Source organism: Durio zibethinus, chromosome 13 (assembly GCF_047325235.1).
Source record: "Durio zibethinus cultivar Kanyao isolate XHJ-2024 chromosome 13, ASM4732523v1, whole genome shotgun sequence".
NCBI lineage: Eukaryota > Viridiplantae > Streptophyta > Magnoliopsida > Malvales > Malvaceae > Durio > Durio zibethinus.
Window position 1 is genome coordinate 4,427,341 of NC_143174.1, and position 19,373 is coordinate 4,446,713.

Below are 19,373 nucleotides of genomic sequence, written 5' to 3' on the forward strand. Positions count from 1 at the left end.
TTTTAATTTTGTAAATTGTTGATTTTTTCTTGCCTACTTATGCCTGGGTATTGGTTTGCTACAGATTGTTTGTTGTTGTTTGCTTAGTTCTTGTCTTGCCATATTGCTTTTCTTTACTGTGTTGATATTTAGAATTGTGTTGATTGTTAATGATTGCTCTTTATTGGTTCTTCTTACTGCTAATTATGGGATGTAATTGCTGCATATCCGGTGTAATGCTAATATTTGGACTCCTCAAAGGGTAAAATAATCATTACATGTAGCATTTATCTCTTAAGTAGTGTTTGATACAGGATGATTACTCTAAAAACAATAGTGATCTAAGTATGGTGATTAGATCACTATGTTTAATAAATACTCGATAATCCTATTTTGCAATGACCTTAGATCACACTGCTTTAGAGAGTAATCTAATTCTCAAATAAAATGATAAGAAACTTTTATCATAAAGATGAAATAATATGTAAAATTAACAAAAGTTAATTTAACTCATTTAATATGTGAATTTAAAATTTACTTATGTTAAAATTGCAATATTTTTATATTATAAATTTTTATATTTTCAAATCAATATTCATTGTAACAAGTTCAAAATAATATGTTTTTTTTTTTACTTTTTTTAATAGTTTATATAATATAATTTTTTTTGTTTTCTTTTATTATGAATTTAATAAGTTGATTTTATTTTCTAATTCAAAATTTTTTACATATTTTATATTATAAAATCAATTTACTTATCAATAAATATATTTATTAAATTAGTAATTTAATTGTGTTTTATTATAAAATAAAAAAATATTATTAATATTTTATAAATTATTATCTTTAAACAACTTTAAAATTAGTAATTTGTATAACTATTACAATATGCATGATTGTTTTCATATTTTTAAACAAAATAATATTTGATTTTTAGTATTATCAAATATAGTGATCTTTAATTCCTAAAAATTAATTACCGTTAATTAAACAAAATGATTTTTAAGAATCAATAATTGTTAATTAAATAAAATGATTTTAAATCATGAGTATTAAGATCACATTTACAATAAGATCACCCCAATAATTACATTATTATAGTGATCTTGCAAACGATACCAGATACTACCTTAGGGGATAGTTTTAATATATAAATAATGAATGTATATATAATATATGAGATGGATCAACTTACACCAATGTAAAACTAAAAAATTTTACATTTTTTTAACCATTGATTTCAATATATCCAATGGACGAGAGAAACAAATAAAAAAAAAACTTTATCTCATCCTATTGAAATTAATTATTAAAAAAATATTAAAACTTTTTTTTCTTGATCCTTTCCCATAATATAGATATCATAAGCATCATTTAAAGCTAATATACTAGTTTTTGTTCAAGCTTCTTTTCTTTGGTGTGTAAAGTTGACTATTCATTACTCCTTTTGTAATTTATGTATATTTTTAAATAAAATTATATTGTAAAAATAAAAAATAAAAATTATAATCCATTAATTTTCAACACATATAGATAACATAAATAGTATATATATTTTTTAAAATTAAGATGCCGTTTAATTGATTTTTTGCTATTTATTTTTTATTTCAACACTTTTTCTTCTATTCACTTTTATGAAAAAAAAAATTATAAATAATAAAAGTATTAATCAATGGGAATTTAAAGAATATAGTTAGACAAAATTTAACATAAACCCTCATTTAATGATACTTAGAATGATACTTAAAACTTCGGGGGCTTAAAAATTCTAATATCACTTCTTTCACATTTAGACAAAACCTCACTATTAGATTGGATAATATTTTTTACTCCTTTTAAATTTAATAATTAATTATTTTTAATAAATTTAGAATTTCCAATCTAAAGATCACTAAAATATACGTGCATACACTAATCATTAGACATTAGTTGAAGAAGTTAGTAGGAGAGGCCACTCAAGAGAAAGCAGTCATTCGAAGAAAGGGCATTGCCTTGGAGATCAGCAGAAGATGCGATTCTGGTGGACTATGTAAAGAAGGACGGGGAGGGGAAATGAATGCTGTACAAAAACACTCGGGACTTTCCCGATGTGGGAATTAAAAGCTGTCGCCTGACCTGCGTTGGGCAAACCACCTATGACCAGATTTGAAGAAGGTTGTGCTTACTCCAGAGCAAGAGCGTCGTAGAGTTGAGCTGCATGCTTAGCCATATATTTCAGAAGATTTAAGATTTTATTTTCGCAAAATATTTCAGAAGAATCCTTCCATAGAATAGATGCTTAGCTATGCATTATTCAAGCATTTTTTTTGGATGACATGATAAGCAAGCTCTTCTCTTATGCATATTCTGTGTATTGCCATGGATGCTCAACAATTTAGCATGAAATACTAGTCTTTCTCTAGTAGTAAATTTTTCCTCAAACAAATCATCCATTTGCATGTGCTATATTATTTTTCTTATTGTTTTGATTCACTTTTATAATCATTTAATCGCTCTCCTTTCTCTTGTTTCCTGGACGTACTGATAATGAGATTAAAAAAAAAAAAAAACCTAATGGAATACAAGAATTAAGTGACTGCAACGTGCTGGCTTGCCAATTTACCCTCCTGATGTGTGCTTGCGAGTGAATAAAAGTCAAGAAGAGAGAAATAATGTTTCTTCAATGCCAAATGGGGACTCTTGGCTCCAATCTCTTGCACTCACACGCTTTTGAGATTCCACGTGTGGAATTTGAGAATTTAGAACTCAACCAACAATTTTTGTCTTATTCACCAGTTCTTCGTGACATTCCTGCAAAAACTATGCTTAAACGAGTTGTTGGTTTGCCCCTGGGTTGTGGACTTATGTTCCTAGTGGCACGTCCTCTTAAGCGTCTTCGGGAAAGTGCCAGCAATTATCTCTCAATGCCCAACCAATTGACAGAATATGCTTACAAAAAAAGATTTGATGAGCCCTAAAAGTTGTCTTCTCCATATGATTCTGATCTCGGTACCAATGACCACTCAGTCATCATATGGTATTCCTCCTGGCCGCGATGCCCTTCTGAATAGCAATTTCTCTCCTCCTGAGCCATGCCCTTCTAAATACCAATGTTCAGATACTCATCAAGATAGATGGGTCAATCCTGCGGAGCCACTACCTTTGCTCGAGTCTGTTGATACTATGATGCATTCCCCTCCAATGGAGCGGGCTAAGTCAGATTGTTTTACACACAGGACAGTGGTCGCCCGGAAGCAGTACTTTACGAGTCACAGGAACTTAAAAGCTCAAAGGATGATTCACGTCAGTAGAAGAATGCTTGATGATGTCACCAATTTTCCCCTCAAGAATTATGAGATAGAATTTGAAGCTGATTGTGAGCCAAATTCTCCTTCAGCTCATTCTACTGCGTCAGTTTTAAGTGAGTACACTCCTGTTAGCGGAAGCTTATCAGATGAACCACGAGTTGTTGAGGGCAATCTGGGTGAGAAATATTTTGCACTCCACGAATTCCCGTGGCATGAATTAATATTTTAAATTATTACAATTCCTTGTGATTCATGAGGGCAAGAAAGAAACTACGAACCAGATGGCTATTCCAGGCTGATGATTTTCTCGAACCTGGTCAATTGGTCATGGCAATAGATTTGTGATTGTGACAGATGCAATAGCGGTTCTTCTTGGTGAAGATACTCGCTGTGGCTATTAGCAAACTCTTGTTCTGTATGAGTTGCTTGTATGTTCACCAAGCTTCTGGAAATCATTGAAATTGCTTGGAACTTGAATTCCAATCATTATCTTTTCCCTTGTGGTCAGTGAAAGTAATATGTAAGATATGTCATTTCTGAACCACAGTAGGTGTTGGATAAGGATAAATCCATGGCTGATTTAGTAGAGCATAAATCTAAGAAAAATATATTAAAGAAATCATTAATTGCAGATAAATTGCTTCAACCTTTAGGTAATTGCAACTGGCGAAGTCTATGTTGATGTCTTAATGCTGTCTAAAAAGATACAGTTAAAAGACAACAGAAAGTTCATGATTTTCAGAATCCATGGTCTCATCCAAATGTCTGCTGATCTTATCACACATGATCTTAAAAGACCTTGTTTAATTAGCAATGACTCCACACATACCAGCAGGTCCACAACATCGGGAACTTTGTGAAGATCAAAATATGATAACAAGATGATTCCGTAGCCCATGAGTATCAATCAGCATCCATTTCTTCCAATGCAGCCCTAGCTGCAACTTTGGCTTCCTCTAAAAGGTCATCAGGAACCTGAAATCTCGTGAAAGTGAAAAAAAAAATCAGATGGAAGCACACAAAAGGAAAAAAAAAAAAAAAAACTATCAAAGACTTGTAACATTTTATTTCCAAGTGAAAAATTGAATTCTACAGAAACAAAAAGTGGTAACTCAATTGTCGTTTCAAATATGGATTCTAATTCACTATCCATAGCTGACAAATTCCACAGATATCAGTTCCACCAAAAATTCAGATTCCATCACATGGAACAAGCATGGGGGAAATTAAATCATGCATGAGATATAAAAGTAGATAAGATCATGGCACTGACACTTTATTTCTTTAAGCATAGTATAAGGGGACAGAGAATTACTTCACATTTTAAGTTAATAGCTTTTCTTGCCATGAGAGGGAGAAAAAAGTGGAAAGGGACAAAACATGATGTTCGAATAGAAATAAATGATTAGGACTGAAAGCAGTCGAGAAAAGATGAAGGCAGCACCAATGGAGAAAAAAATTATAGAGGTACATTCAACATGGTTTTGACATTTGAACAAATGTTTAGGCATGTTCATGTAAGATGTTACTAAATGGGAATACGCCCTGGTCAAAAGAAACCAAAATGAACATGGTGAAAACCATCAAGAGTATTCTTGACCAAATTGATCTTTACTCGACATAAATCCTAAATATAGTACAATGGCATAATTAAATTCATATAGCCAACCAAATAATTGCTGTTAGTTGTTGTAGCTAGCAAGAATGCAAAAAGTGATATATATATATACGAGTATCTGAATGGGCATTGGAAATTACCTTTTGATGTTGTTGCTTTGACTCATCACAGACCCAACTCATCTCCAGTTCAAAGGCCTTGTCCTTTGCTTCATCATGTACCTTGTAGATACTGCTTAACAATAACATACATGATGAAATAGACTGTGCATCAAAAAAAATTTTTTACAATATGCTTGAATGCATATACAATTTTTTTCTTAAGTTTTGGCAGTTGGTTATTTCCCAGCTGACTATTCAGCCTATATTCTGGTAAATATACTGAATATTGTGCACAATTACCATGGTTGTTAGTGTGCTAAAGCAGACATTTCAGAAAATAAATAAATAAAGGGAAAAAAAAGAGCATGTTGTCTAGATTTCCACTTATTGCAAGAACAAAACGAAATTATTAACATTCAAAAGAATGATAACGGCAATAATCAAAAAAGGAAACCGAAAAAGATATACATAATTTCAATGAACCATGAATAAATGCAGCAGATTCCAAACAAGTACATGACAACAGAAACAGCAAGAAATTAAGATAACTCACATTTTGGCTACCTCAATTACCCCTTCCCTGCATGTCATTTCAGACAACTTCAACTTTTCAATTTCTCTGCCCACACAGACCATTCAAAATAACCTCATTAGGATTAGTTATTAATGAGATCAATATAGAGAGGAAGAGATAAAACGAAGATAACTATAAGGTTTGAGATCATAACAAAGATTTCAGCCTCTTTAGATACTTAAGAGGACATAGCCATTAACTGAAAATAATGATGCAATGTATTTATGTAGCCAACATAGTTTAACGTCCAGGCTGAGTTGACTTGGCTTTTGAGTACTCATGGACAAATGATAACTTGACAAGTGCTCAAACAACAAAAGGAGGAGACACATATTCATTGTGTTTCTTGCATAAATACAATTCAATTTTACATCCTTTCTTTTTCTTTTTCTACATTTCTTTTCATGCAAGTTTGGAAATAAGGCAGCTTCCATGGACTGAATTGAGGAAAATCTTTTATGATGTGATAGGAAGCCAGAAATACCTTACAGATTAGGTTAAATGAGAGAAAAATGAGAAAGCCCACTAAAAGGCTTTTCAATTGGACGTAAAGACAATGAAAGCATTAAATTAGCTTTCAATAGTTTATAAGGCAAAAAAACTAATGTCTACAACATACAATGCTCAAATCATCTCATCTAACTAGCTAGCAAGACCAAAAGATTTTATCAAATGTCTTCCTGCAAGTTTCACAGGAAAAAAAAAAAAGAAATAGTTTCATAACTTACGTTTTGGCAGCTTGTTTTCCCTTCCCGATTGCGGCACCGAAGTATCTCTATATCAATTTTAACAAGCAACAAGGCAAACAAAAAGAAGTACATTATCGACTAGTGGAAAATATAAATATACAAATAGACCTAGTAACAACTTAGAAAGAAAAAATGACGCCCTGATTGAGAAAAATCATCTTACATAGGAGATGCCAGACGGTTCAACCATATATAATTGGGGTCCATCTCTATCATAACCTCCAAGAATTACCCCACAACCAAAGGGCCTAAGCCACCAGTAGAGGGTGCATAAATGGACATAACTAGCGACACGTTGAGCAAGTTCTTTTATAGGAATGGCTTCACCATACACACTACACCACCACCAACAAATGAAACTTATAATAACATGGACATGTACCAAAACAATTAAAGCTGAATTTTGGGAATTGTAAGTAAAGGAAAAAAAAAAAAAGGAAAAACCTTTCATAATTAGTAGCTTCAGATTTAGCACGTGCGACAATTTGTCTACCGTCAGCCGCTAATCCAGCTACTGCCTGAATTATAGTATCCAAGATCAGAGAAAGAGAGAATAAGAAATTCCAAATCTGGATAAAGAAAAAGCTGAAAAAAGGGGCATAGGGAATACCATGCCGGAATGACGATGAATGGAGTGAATTCGTCGATTGGAACCAGGTAACATCATCTTTGATGTTATTAGCTTCTCTACTCCCTAAAATAATAATTAAAAAAATTCATTTTAGTCTATACTTATTGTTTGATTTTTTTTTCAAAATAAACAATTAAAGAAAAATAAAAAGAAAAAAAGCTTACCATAACGATCCCATCTTTGCATTTTATTCCAATAACAGTTCTGCAAAAAAAAAAAAAGAAAAAAAATAAAATTTTGCCAACATAAAGATATAAAAGAACTAGAAGAAGAAGAAGAACGGACCCACTGTTATCGACGGCTTTGGCAGCGTACTCGATCTGGAAAACGCGGCCGTCGGGAGAGAAAGTGGTAACAGATAGATCGTAACCAGTTCCGATGCTGCTCATTTTTCTTCCCTGCTTTTTCCCACTTCAATTCTTCTCCTCTCTTGGAACTTACAAGTTTCAATTTTATTTTTCTCCCTTTAATTGAGTTTTCTTTCTTCTCAAGACATTCACAACGATGGGCCTACTTGGGCCACTCAAGCTTCTCCCTTCAAACCCAGCCAGCCCGCCCTAACTAAGTATTGTGGTCTTGGGTCGGTCTAGGAAAATGGACAGAACATGAACGAAACCAGAAATAGTAATCTGTGTATTTTTTTTTTTCACATTATATATTACGGGAAGGGTTTGCAACTCAACCCGAGCCCAATGGGTTTCAATCCGATCCGATCACATATGATCAATTTTTTTTTTAATTCGAGTTTCGGGTCGAGTTGGATATTATTAAGAGAAAATCATATCAGGTTCAGATTTTAGGTAAACTCGACTCGATCCGATATTATATTAAAAATTATTCTTTTAATTATTTTTAATTTTTTATTTATATATAATTACATAATTATATATTTATATTTAAAAATAATATTTTATTAATTTCGAGTCGAATCAAGTCGAGTATGATTTATACAATATCGGATCAGGTGCATTTAGATATAAAAAATAAAAAAATTTGGGTCAGGTTTAGGTTTTTTTATTATGAATTCGGGTCGGGTTTGGGGCGAGCAAAAACCCGTCCCGACCCAACTCGTTGCCATCCTTAATTACGTGGATAATAAGCGTATTTATGTTGTGTTTCATATGAAGTATAAAATATTATGGGAGGGGGAGAGCTTAGGTAATAGGCATACGTATGTTGTGTTTCATATTAAGTAGAAATATAAAAATTATTATATTATAATTTATATTAATATGTTAATACGAGCTAGGTAATAAGCCTATTTGAGCAAGACTTTTGACAAGGTCAAATGGCCTTTCCTCGAGGTTATGATACTCAAATAAGGGTTTCATAATAAGGGGTGTTCCTCTTAATGAAATGGGTTACCTTTGTTTCTGATTTTATAGTGCTCAATAGTGATGTAACAGACAGATTTCTTCCTAAACGAGGGTTATGGCAAGGAAACTCACTATCACCTTCCTTGTTTTCGTTATGCACTAAAGGTTTTTTAGCTCTTTTTATGAAGTTTCAAAAAGAAGGCTTGATAAGTGGAATCAGTGCAAGTAAAAATGGACTTAGAATCACTCACCTCTTTTGTAGATGATAGTTTATTTTTCAGAAAAGCAAACTAGCTCGAATGTAGAAGGGTAAAACACGTGCTACAAAGATACAAAGATAGTTCAGGCCATGAATCTAAAGAAGTTACTCATTTTTTTTAGCAAAAATCTTATGATGGAATAAGGATTCAAATAGCGGTTTAAAAATTAAATAACGACCGCAAAATAGCGGTAGCGCCACTACCCGTGATCGTTATTGGATAAAACATGGTTGAAAATTTTATTCATGATAAAAACGGAGTGTAACAATCGTAAATAACGACGTAACAGAGAATAGCAACAAAAACAGACTGTTATTGTAGCTATTCCGTTCTCCTACTCATAGATTTAATAATTCGAGAAAAAAACAAAATTTCAAGTTTTCAACTTTGTAGAATAAAGCAATAAACCTACAAAAGTAAAAGCAAAAGCAAAAGCAAAAAATAAAACTCAAACTTTCATATCTGTAGCATTAAAATTAATCTAAAAACGAGCTAAAAAATAGACGAATATTTCAAGTTTCAACCATTCAATCGGCACTTCGGTACCTAAATTCAAATCAGCTTCATGTTTTTAATCAATATTCAAGATCAAATAAGGTAAGAAAAAAAAGTTAAATTATCTTTTTTTTTGTAAAATTTTTGTAAAATGATGTCTATTCTATTGTGAGAGTTTGAGAGAAACAAACGAGATATTTCGTAGGTATTAGGTAAGTGATAATGATGAAGAGATGTGAGAGAAAATAAGAGATGAAAAAAAAAAGAGAGAGAAGAAGAAAATTTTGGAAAGTGAAGCTTTGGACGCGCGAAGAAGATGAACAAAAAAAAAATTTTGGAAAGCTACGTTTCTACGTTTCTAGATGGTTCAGTTACAATTAAATAAATTGAAGGACATTAGGGCAGACACGTGGGGAGGGATTGGATGTAGTGGGGTGTTAGGGGGTGGGAAGGGATTGGGTGGGGTGGGGAGGGATTAGGTGTGGTAGGGTGTTTGGGGGGTAGGGGTTGAATTTTTTATTTAATTTTGTAATTAATTTTTAAAATTTTTTTAGATAAAATTTAATTAAAGGTTTTAAAAATTTATAATTAAAAAAAATAAGAGATTAATAATTTAATATAATATCTATAGAGATTTAAGATAAAAAATTTTGATAAATTTTTTTGTATAAGTTAGATGAAAAATAATTAAAATTAAATATTATATTTTGATTGTGTTATATATTAATTTATAATTTTGTATCTAAATTTTATTTTTTTTTGTTTTGATATTTATATTGTTGTCAATTCTTTTAATATTAGATTAATTCTTGTTATTTTTGTGTAATTTTTTAAGATTGTATTTATTATATAATTATTAAAAGTTATTTGTGATAAAAAAATTTATATCAATTAGTGTATCAAAAAGATTAAGTTATTTAATAAATTTAGCATTTTATGATCTATTACTCTTACTAAGATTAAAAACTAAAAAATAAAAAATATAGGCTTGAAAATTTTATTAAAATATAAGTTTGAAAATTTTTAATTTTTGAAATTAGTTTAGATAAAATCTAATTAGAGGGACTGAAGATTTATAATTAAAAATAATTAAGGGATTAATAATTTAATATGATATATATAGAGATTTTAGATGAAAATTTTTGATAAATTTTTTTGTATAAGTTAGACAAAATTTAATTAAAATTAAATATTATATTTTGATTGTGTTATATATTAATTTATAATTTTATATATGAAATTTAATAAAATTTTTTGTTGTTTTGATATTTATATTGTTGTCAATTCTTTTGATATTAGATTAATTCTTGTTATTTTTGTGTAATTATTGAAGATTGTATTTATTATATAATTATTAAAAGTTATTTGTGATAAAAAAATTTATATCTATTAGTGTATAAAAAAGATTAAGTTATTTAATAATATTCTTAAGATTAAAAACTAAAAATTAAAAAATTTAGTGTAAAATCAATTTTTAGTGATGTAATAAGTAATATTAATATTTCTAAATATAAGTTTATTTTCTTTTTATATAAAATAACAAGTATGCCACCACGTGAAGAGTTACTGAGTAAAGGAGTAGAGGGCGCACCAAGTGATGATATAGGTTGGCATTTTGAAACACCTATGCCAGATACAAGAGAAAATGTTTCATATAAAGTTTGTGGTAAAGTTGTAAAATGAGGAATAACACGTTTCAAAGAACACATTGCTCATAAAACTAACAATGTTGCACCATGCCCCAATGTTACTGGTATGTTATGTTTTTATAATTCCTTTGAAAATATTATTGTTAATTTCTTAATAAAAATTATAAAATTACATAAGCATGTGTAACTAATTTTCTCTTTTTTTTTTAACTATATTATTAATAGGTATAATAAAAGAAAGTATGATGAAATTCTTTCAAGATAGCAAATCAAAAAAAGTTGACAACAAAAAAAGAAAAAATAATTTTTTATCACAGTTAAGAGAGGAAGATGATTAAGAAGGATTTATTGATGAAGACATCGCTACTAGACAAGCTCTGCGAGATAGTATCCAATTACAACATGATTGACACAGAAGACAAAAATTCATATAAAGAACTAGTGGTTGGAGTAACACATACAAAGAGGGACGAAGCTCTCATGACTTAGTTGTTGAATATTTTGAAGAAAGAACAAGGAAATCAACTCCAAATGAGTCTGAATTTTCATTAAGGGGAGCTATACCTGAATTGATTAGAAGTAAGAGTTCAAGGCAACCAAAAGTAAGTGATTCATTTTTAAAGACATTAAGAAGAAAGATAAATGAATCAGTATCAAAATTTTTTATATATGATCGACTTTCTTTTCAGTTAGCAAATTTTCCATGGTTACCTAATTTGATTTCTGTGGCAGTAAAAGTTGGCCAACATGTAAAACTTCTAACACCTTATGAGGTCTCAGATGTATATTTAGAGTTTGAGTATCAATAAGTTCATGAATGGGTTAATGGATTAAAAGCTCATTGGAATGAATTAGGTGTCACTTTGATGTGCAATGGTTGGACCAATAGTTTAAATCAAATGCATATCATTAATTTCCTTATTTACTGTAGTAAAGGGACCATGTTTTTAGAAATCTATAGATGTCTCAAGTATTTATAGTAGAGATGCAAACTTTTACTACAGATTATTATATAAAGTTGTGGGAGAAATTGAAAAAAAATACATTGTTTAAATAGTTACTGATAACGAGGCAGCACTTAAGGTCGCAGGAAAAAGACTAATGGAGAAGAGAAAGCATTTGTATTGGAAAGCATGTTCAGCTCATTATTTGGACTTGTGCCTTGAAGATATTAGGAAGAAAAAAAATGTGGCAAAGGTTTTGGATGATGCAAAGAAAATGACTTGTTTTATATACAATCACATTTGGACTGTTAATTTGATGAAAAAAAATACACAGGGGAAGCAAATACTTCATCCTGCTCTTACCAATTTGCCACTCATTTCATACAGTTAGAAAAAATAATGAGACAAAAGCAAGATTTGAGATAGATGTTTAATTCAAAGGTTAGTACTTAATAATTAGTACAACTATTTAAATTTAGCATCTTTTTATGATATCATTGTTTAAAATATTAATTTAAAATATATTACTTTAAAAATTTATTGATGAATATATAGGAATTTAAATATTCAAAATGGGGACAACAAAAATCAGGACCTGCTTATAAAGCCAAAAAAATCATTTTAAGAAAAGATTTTTGAAAAAAAGCAAGCAATATAATAAAAGTTTATGAGCTTTTGGTAAAAGTGTTGCGCTTTATGGATGGTGATGAAAACCAACAATGGGCTTTATTTACGAGGTTGTGGATAGAGCTAAATAAGTATTTCAGCAAAATTATCGTTATTCTACTGAATATGAAAAGATTATTGATAATAAATAGAATTTCATGCACTCTGACTTACATTCAGCTGGTAAGTAAACCAAGAATATAGATGGTATTTAAAAAATATGTTTATTTTTTATACTTAAATTGCTTATATATTTATTTTTATTACTTTAATATAATATTGTTATGAATTATGTTTAGGTTACTATCTAAATCCACAATTTCAATTTGGAGTGAAATATTCTGCAAATGTATTTAAAGAAACATTAGAAGGTATAAAAACAGTTATTAAAAGATTATAACCTTTGATAGATACTCAAATAAGGATAATTAATCAGGTTAGTATTTAATACTATTTTATAACTTTAACATTTATTTTATGTATTACAAATTGAATTATTTTTTATTTATTCATTTATTATTGTATTTTCAATCGATGTAGTTATTATTATTTCGAGACAAGCATGAAATATTTGGTACTCCACAAGCACAAAAAGCTTGGAAGCAAATGAATCTAGGTAAATAGTAAATTAAATAATTATAATTTATTTATATTATTTAATTGTATAGCATATTCAAATTTAATTTAAATAATTTTATACAGTTGAGTGGTGGATGATATATGGTACTTGTGTTCCTGAATTACAAAAACTAGTAATCAAAGTGCTTAGTCAAACAACATCTACATCAAATTGTGAACGTAATTAGAGCACATTTAGCTATATTCACACCAAAGCAAGAAACAGATTGAAGTTTGAAAGACTTCAGAAACTTGTATATAACTATTATAACATGAAGCTGCGGATGAGACATCAGAAAAGAATGAGCATTGATGAGATAAATAATAGTTTTAATCCTATTAACCTTGACCATATTTTTGTAGATGATGATCCACTAATAGAATGGCTGCAAGAGAAAGAAAATCCTCTGTTAATGGTCAAAACTCTGATTGGTTACCCACAAATAATTTTGATAATGAAATGAATGTGGAACAATCACGCCAATCTCAAGAAAGGAATGTGTCTCATTCAAGTTCAAATCTAACACCAAGTCAGAGTGATGATAGTAGTGGTTTAAGTCTAGATAATGATAATGGTGATGGTAATGGTGATGGTGATGGGGTGAATTTTAGTGATAATATGAATGTAAATCGACCTTACAACCCATTTGGAGGAGAATTTAGGCTTGCTGCTACTGGTGAACTTTTCATTAATATGACAGAATACAGAGTAAATCCATTTGCTGAATCTAGTGAAGGTCAAAGTGCACGTATAGCTCAATTAAAGGAAAAGCCAAGAAGCACCACTATGATATTTTTAGAGGTTCTTCATCTTCAGGTAGGAGATCAAATTTTAGTAACTTTGAGTATAGTGAATCATCTGCTAGTACTTAGGGACATTACTATCCATAGGAACAACTTAATTTTCAACCTCCTCATGGTTATCCACCTCCATATGATTATTATCCACCTCAAATGTATCCTCAACCTCAAATGTATCATTTACCACAAATTTATCCCCCACTACAAATATATCGTTTACCACAAATTTATCCCCCACCACAAATGTTTCAAGAACAACGTCCTTAGGGATGGAGATGAAGTCAATTTGGCTTTCAAAGTGAAGATAGAGAATTTGATCATCCTCTTCATTCTACTATGTGGTAAAATTTGAAATATATATTAATAATTGTAGTTGATGGAATTTGAAATTATTATATTTTTAAGTTTGTAATTTTATTAAATATAAATACTTGGTATTTAACATATTATGTTTTATTAATATTTGATTTGTCTATAATTAATATTGAATATAAACTTGGCCAAGAGAAATTTTGGATAAACCAGATATGAATGCTTTTTATAATCTAAACAAAATTGTGAATAATTTTTTTAAAAAATAAAAAACATAGAGTATCATAAACTATTTTTAAAATTATTGAATAAGAGTTTTTATAATTATAATTATAATTATTATATTTTATAATAAATTGTGTAAAAAAAAAATTCACGACCGCGATAATCGAAGTGATCGTAATGATCTCTGTTATATTCGAAAACGCGATAAACGCGACGCGATCGAAAACGTGACCACGATTGTTATTTAAATCCCTGCTAAGGAATACAGAAAAGGAATAAAACAGATGCTGGGGGTCGAGGAAACACTTGACCTGGACAAGTATCTTGGTTTGCCTACTATGATAGGAAGGAATAGAAGGAAGGAATTTAGGTACATAATTGACGGAGTTCAAGCAAAAATTAGGCGTTGGGGCAACCACACCTTATCCTCGGGAGGGAAGGAAATATTTATTAAATCAGTTTTGCAAGCGGTACCAACCTATGCTCTGAGTTGTTTCCTACTGCCGAAGGCTAACTGCTAAGAATTAAATAGTATCAATAAATTTTGATGGAGTTCAAAGAAGGACAGGAAAGGACTATATTAGCTCGACTGGGAAAGAATATGTATTAGTAAAAGAGAAGGGAGTATGGGTTTCAGGAACTTTGAACTGTTTAACAAAGCACTTTTGGTTAAACAGTGTTAGGGGCTTTTAAAGAACACAAATTCTCTGGTTTATAAGGTGCTGAGTGACAAATATTTCTCGAATGGGAATCTTATGGAGGTCACATTAGGCCGAAACCCATCCACAACCTGGAGAAGTTTGTGGATGGTAAGAGACGCCGTACAAGCAGGGATATGCTAGAGGGTGGGAAATGGGGACCATATACGAATCTAGAAAGATTATTGGCTATAACACAACAGGATGCTCCACTTTGAGAGAAACACACAAATAAGCCTCAACGAAAATGCAAAGGTGGCTGAGCTCATACGACCTCAATTACAAGAATGTAACACAGAGATGATATGGGTCCTATTAACAGACGAGGAACAAAAAGCTATCATGGGGCTACTACTAAGCCTTGAAAGCCATGCAGATGCTATCTTCTGGAGTTAAGAAGGAAACGGCTTTTTCTTCGTGATAAGCACATACCACTAGATGGTTAATGATCAGAGGAGGAATAATGGGGACGCCAGTGTTGTGGCACAAATAGAACAGGAAAGGAGTTTCTGGATAAAACTGTGAAATCTTAAAATTTCAAGCAAAATCAAAATAGTTAGAGGCTTAATAAAGGATTTCTGCCAGTGTCTACTCCGTTAAGGAGAAGGGGGATAGAAGCTAATGTTGCATGCCCAAGGTGCAGACAGTAAGAAGAGACCATTATGCACGTCTAATGACACTGTGAAAGTATTAAGGATGTATGAAGCTCGCAGGATATGGGAAATAGATGGAATGAAGTTGATCGAAATGACAAAAAGGGTTGGCTGACAGATATAGCTGAACAACTGGACAATGACAGCTTCGAACGAGGACTAGTCTTATGCTGGGCAACATGGCATCAAAGGAATCAGGTAGTGAAAGGAGAGGACCATAGAACACCAATTCTTGTGGGACAGTTTGCGAGGAGTTACCTGCATGATTACAGACAAGCTATATAGGATGCAATAATGATGACATTTGAGCCAGCTGTAAGGTGGAAACTGCAGCCTCATGGTCGGGTAAAAATCAACTTTGATATTGCTCTTAACCGAGAAGCACAAAATGGTGGCATTGGAGCTATTGCTAAGGATGATAAAGGAGATTTCCTAGGGGCCATCGCTGTAAAAGTGGACCTAGTTCTTGACCTGTCATCATCAAAGCCTTAGCTGCAATAAAGGCAATGGAGCTTGCAAAAAACCTGGTCTTGGAAGAAGTATGTCTTGAAAGGGGTGCCATAAAAGGGTGTGGAGGATCTGTCTTATGTTGGGAAAATCTTGTCTAAAGGAAAGCATTTTCTAGCTAAATATACTCTTAATGTAAGTTCAGAAAACAGATAGACGGGGGAATGCCCTTCAATTATTCAAAGTTTGGTTGTATTTATCTTTATTTGAGTTGATATTATTAATTTTTTATTTTAAAAAATATATATTAAGATAAATTTTATTTTTTATTTTTTTAATTTTATATAATTTTTTAAATAAAAATTTAGATTATATATTTTTATTTTTTTATGTTATTTTATAATGTAACGAGTCAAATTATTTATAAATTATTTAAGTTTGATTTAAAAGAAAAAACTCGAGCTCGAGTTATTCATTATTGAATCAAGTTAAAATTATTCAAGTAATAAGTATAATTTGATTCGAATAATTCAATACTTGTCTCACGGTTCACAAACTTAATCAAACTTTATTTTTTTAATATATTTAATATACATAAGTACATTACCAAAATATAGTATTTAATGTCTATTTTATAATTTTATTAAATTTAATTGAGTTTATTTAATCAAGCTCAAATGATTTAATTAAATTACTTCAAGGTGAACCTAAATATAGATAATTTTTTCTCTATATCAAAATTGAGTAATATATATATATATATTTATTTATATATATATCATCTTTACTTTCAAAATTCAACAAACAAATCATGATAAATGTTTGGTTGACATGGTGTGGATTTCTTTTTCGATAATAGGGTGTTCTTAGGTTTTGTTTGGATCTTATGCGTTTTTTCAAACAATTTTAAGGCAAACTCCCTTACATTGATATACCTTATTAAGATTTAACTTTAAAAATTTCTTCACAAAGATATTTTAGTTTGACTTTACACGAAATTTAAAAAATTTTAAGTTGAATTTTTATTTTTATTAATTATATAAAATTTTCATTAAATTATCTTTACTTTGAAAAAAAAAAAGAAAAAAAGATTAATTATACTTAAAAAGTAATAAAGAAAAATGCTTTTTTACTTTTCAAATGAGATTTTTTTAAAACAATTAAAATATATAAAACAAAATACTATTTATGAGATGGATGGAATATTTTCTACTTCATTTTTTTTTGTTATTTTTTTATTTAATAAGAAAGATTATTAAATTTTGTTTAGTATATTTTTTTATTAGATCGATTTAAATAAATTTATTTACGTTAAGTCTAATAAATTCATAAAAATTTATCTTATTATAACATTTCAATAAATTTGAACTTAAATAATTAAAAAATATTTTATTTTTATCAATTAAGTCAATAATGAATCAAACAAAAGAAGAAGAGGCCAATTCCGTTGAGTTCTTATACTTTCGTACCTGTAATTTAGTTCATCTCGTTATTATATATTAAGATAGACCCAACCCAAAATATGAATCATAAAACAAAATATTTATTTAACCGATCACATAAATACCAGTTGCCAAAACTATTATTCAAAAAGAAATCATTCCGGTAGTATCAGCTATTTATCTCATTTTCCTCTACATCTCATTAAATGATCAAGCCAAAAATATAAATATTCATAAATAATTACTTTCTTTGTCTTATTTATTTATTTATTTATTTTGGATGTCCCAAAATTATGTCATATATTTTTTGAATATATAAAATTTTTATTTTTTATTTTTTAAAATTATTTTTTACTATTTTTTGAATTTATTGACATTAAAAATTATAAAATTTTAATTATATAAAAAATTAAAATTTAATATTAAATATATTAAATAATTTTTTAAAATTATAAAAAAATTAATATATGATAAATATTTTGAAACTAACACTATATTTAGATAGATATTAATAAATGAATTGAAAGAAAGAAAAAGAAAAGAAAGGAAAAGAAATGTTTTTAAAGGAAAATAAATGATAAATATATCCATTGTTTAAATAGTTAAAATTAATAAAGGAAATGAATTTTAACAACCATTATTTGGATAAATAATGAAAAATAAAAAAAATAATTCATTATAATATTTTTTTAATTATAACTTTTTTTAATTATAACTTTTTTTAATAAACTAACATATAATATACAAATATATTTTTATATTGCCTAACTTATATAAATAAATCTTGTTGAACAAAATTGAGCATGTTTAATTCAATAAGATATATTAGTTAGTTATTGATTTACTTTTAATTTTATATTTAATTTAATTTTTTAATTTATTCTGATAATAATTTGGCTCGTTTTATTATTAAAACATGAAAAATCATAAATTATTTTTTAATTATGACGTTATATAAAATATTCATAAAAAAAATTATCTTTATCGAAGGTATCAGTTTTATATTCAAACTAGTTTGATATCCATGCAATGCATGGATTATCTTGCTTTATTAATTTATTTTTAATTATTATTCAATCAATTATTTTTCAATTGTAATTGAAACTTTTTTTAGGAGATTTAGTTTGTGATGCAGCAAGTTAAAAACCACTTATCATTTAATCGAGTTATTTGTTATCTATTTAATAAGGTAATCATAAAAAATTTATGTGTGTAAAAAAATTTATCTTTATGATTATACATAAGATCATTTTTAATTTTACGTTACTTATCAAATAAATATATTTAAAAAATTATTAGTTATTCAAATTTTTAAAATTTAAAAGAAAGACAAAATCATATATATTTAATTATTTATGCTTGAAATTAATTTATAGTTAAAATATAATGGAAAAAATCCTATAAATTATGGTTAATTATAAGGTTTTTTTAAAAAATCACAAATTATTTTTTAACTTCAATTGTTTTTTGCTTACCGAATAATCTCATACATTTTAAGTATGATAATATTATTTATCATATGAAAAATATAAATGTTATATCAATTAAATCTTAGAAAGTTAGTTAAATAAATTTCATTTAATTAAACTAATTAAAATAAATTAAGAAAATACATATTTTCAAATTCATATTCATGTTTTTCAAAATTCAAGCAAAGAAAAAAAATACACAAATAGACCATAATTGAATGTAATTTTTAACTTTATTATGTAGTCCTGGTCGTTAGTTAGATTACAGGTTGAATTTATGATTTTATGCATAACTTTTTAAGTACGGATTCAAAATCTTATTATATTAAAAAATTATTTAATTTTAAATTTAAAATATATTTAATATTATAAAATTTTAACATTTTAATAATAAATATAAATTAAATAGGTGATTGGAGTCATACTTGCAACAAAATCT

The 19,373-nt window shown here is 28.8% G+C and overlaps 1 protein-coding gene and 1 pseudogene across 2 annotated transcripts; one reads left to right on the forward strand and one right to left on the reverse strand.

Annotated features, from left to right (window-relative positions):
- The first annotated feature begins 2,486 nt into the window (after window positions 1-2,486).
- LOC111302707 (transcription factor GAMYB-like) lies at window positions 2,487-3,584 on the forward strand (annotated as a pseudogene).
- Window positions 3,585-3,874: 290 nt separating this feature from the next.
- On the reverse strand, window positions 3,875-7,399 carry LOC111303888 (proteasome subunit alpha type-3). 2 transcript variants are annotated; one of them, XM_022900389.2, is made up of 9 exons: window positions 7,225-7,399; window positions 7,104-7,143; window positions 6,919-7,002; window positions 6,753-6,826; window positions 6,472-6,643; window positions 6,288-6,334; window positions 5,539-5,604; window positions 5,025-5,115; window positions 3,875-4,241 (listed from the first exon to the last, which is right to left on the reverse strand). In XM_022900389.2, exons 1-9 carry the CDS (start codon window positions 7,326-7,328, stop codon window positions 4,170-4,172), a joined length of 750 nt encoding a protein of 249 aa, XP_022756124.2. In that variant the 5' UTR covers window positions 7,329-7,399; the 3' UTR covers window positions 3,875-4,169. The 2 variants fall into 2 exon arrangements, 1 of the variants encoding a protein (XP_022756124.2); XR_016327071.1 differs by having other exon boundaries at window positions 4,098-4,241; window positions 5,025-5,147; window positions 7,225-7,391.
- Between the last annotated feature and the right edge of the window lie 11,974 nt (window positions 7,400-19,373).

What these genes read in the sequence shown, in the direction of transcription:
- LOC111303888 (XM_022900389.2), bottom strand. Translation starts at nt 7,328, where the DNA reads ATGAGCAGCATCGGAACTGGTTACGATCTATCTGTTACCACTTTCTCT. An exon ending in GGAAAACAAGCTGCCAAAAC is followed by an intron (nt 5,605 to 6,287) that starts GTAAGTTATGAA and finishes CTGTGTGGGCAG; the next exon opens with AGAAATTGAAAAGTTGAAGT. An exon ending in CAAAGCAACAACATCAAAAG is followed by an intron (nt 4,242 to 5,024) that starts GTAATTTCCAAT and finishes ACGAGATTTCAG; the next exon opens with GTTCCTGATGACCTTTTAGA.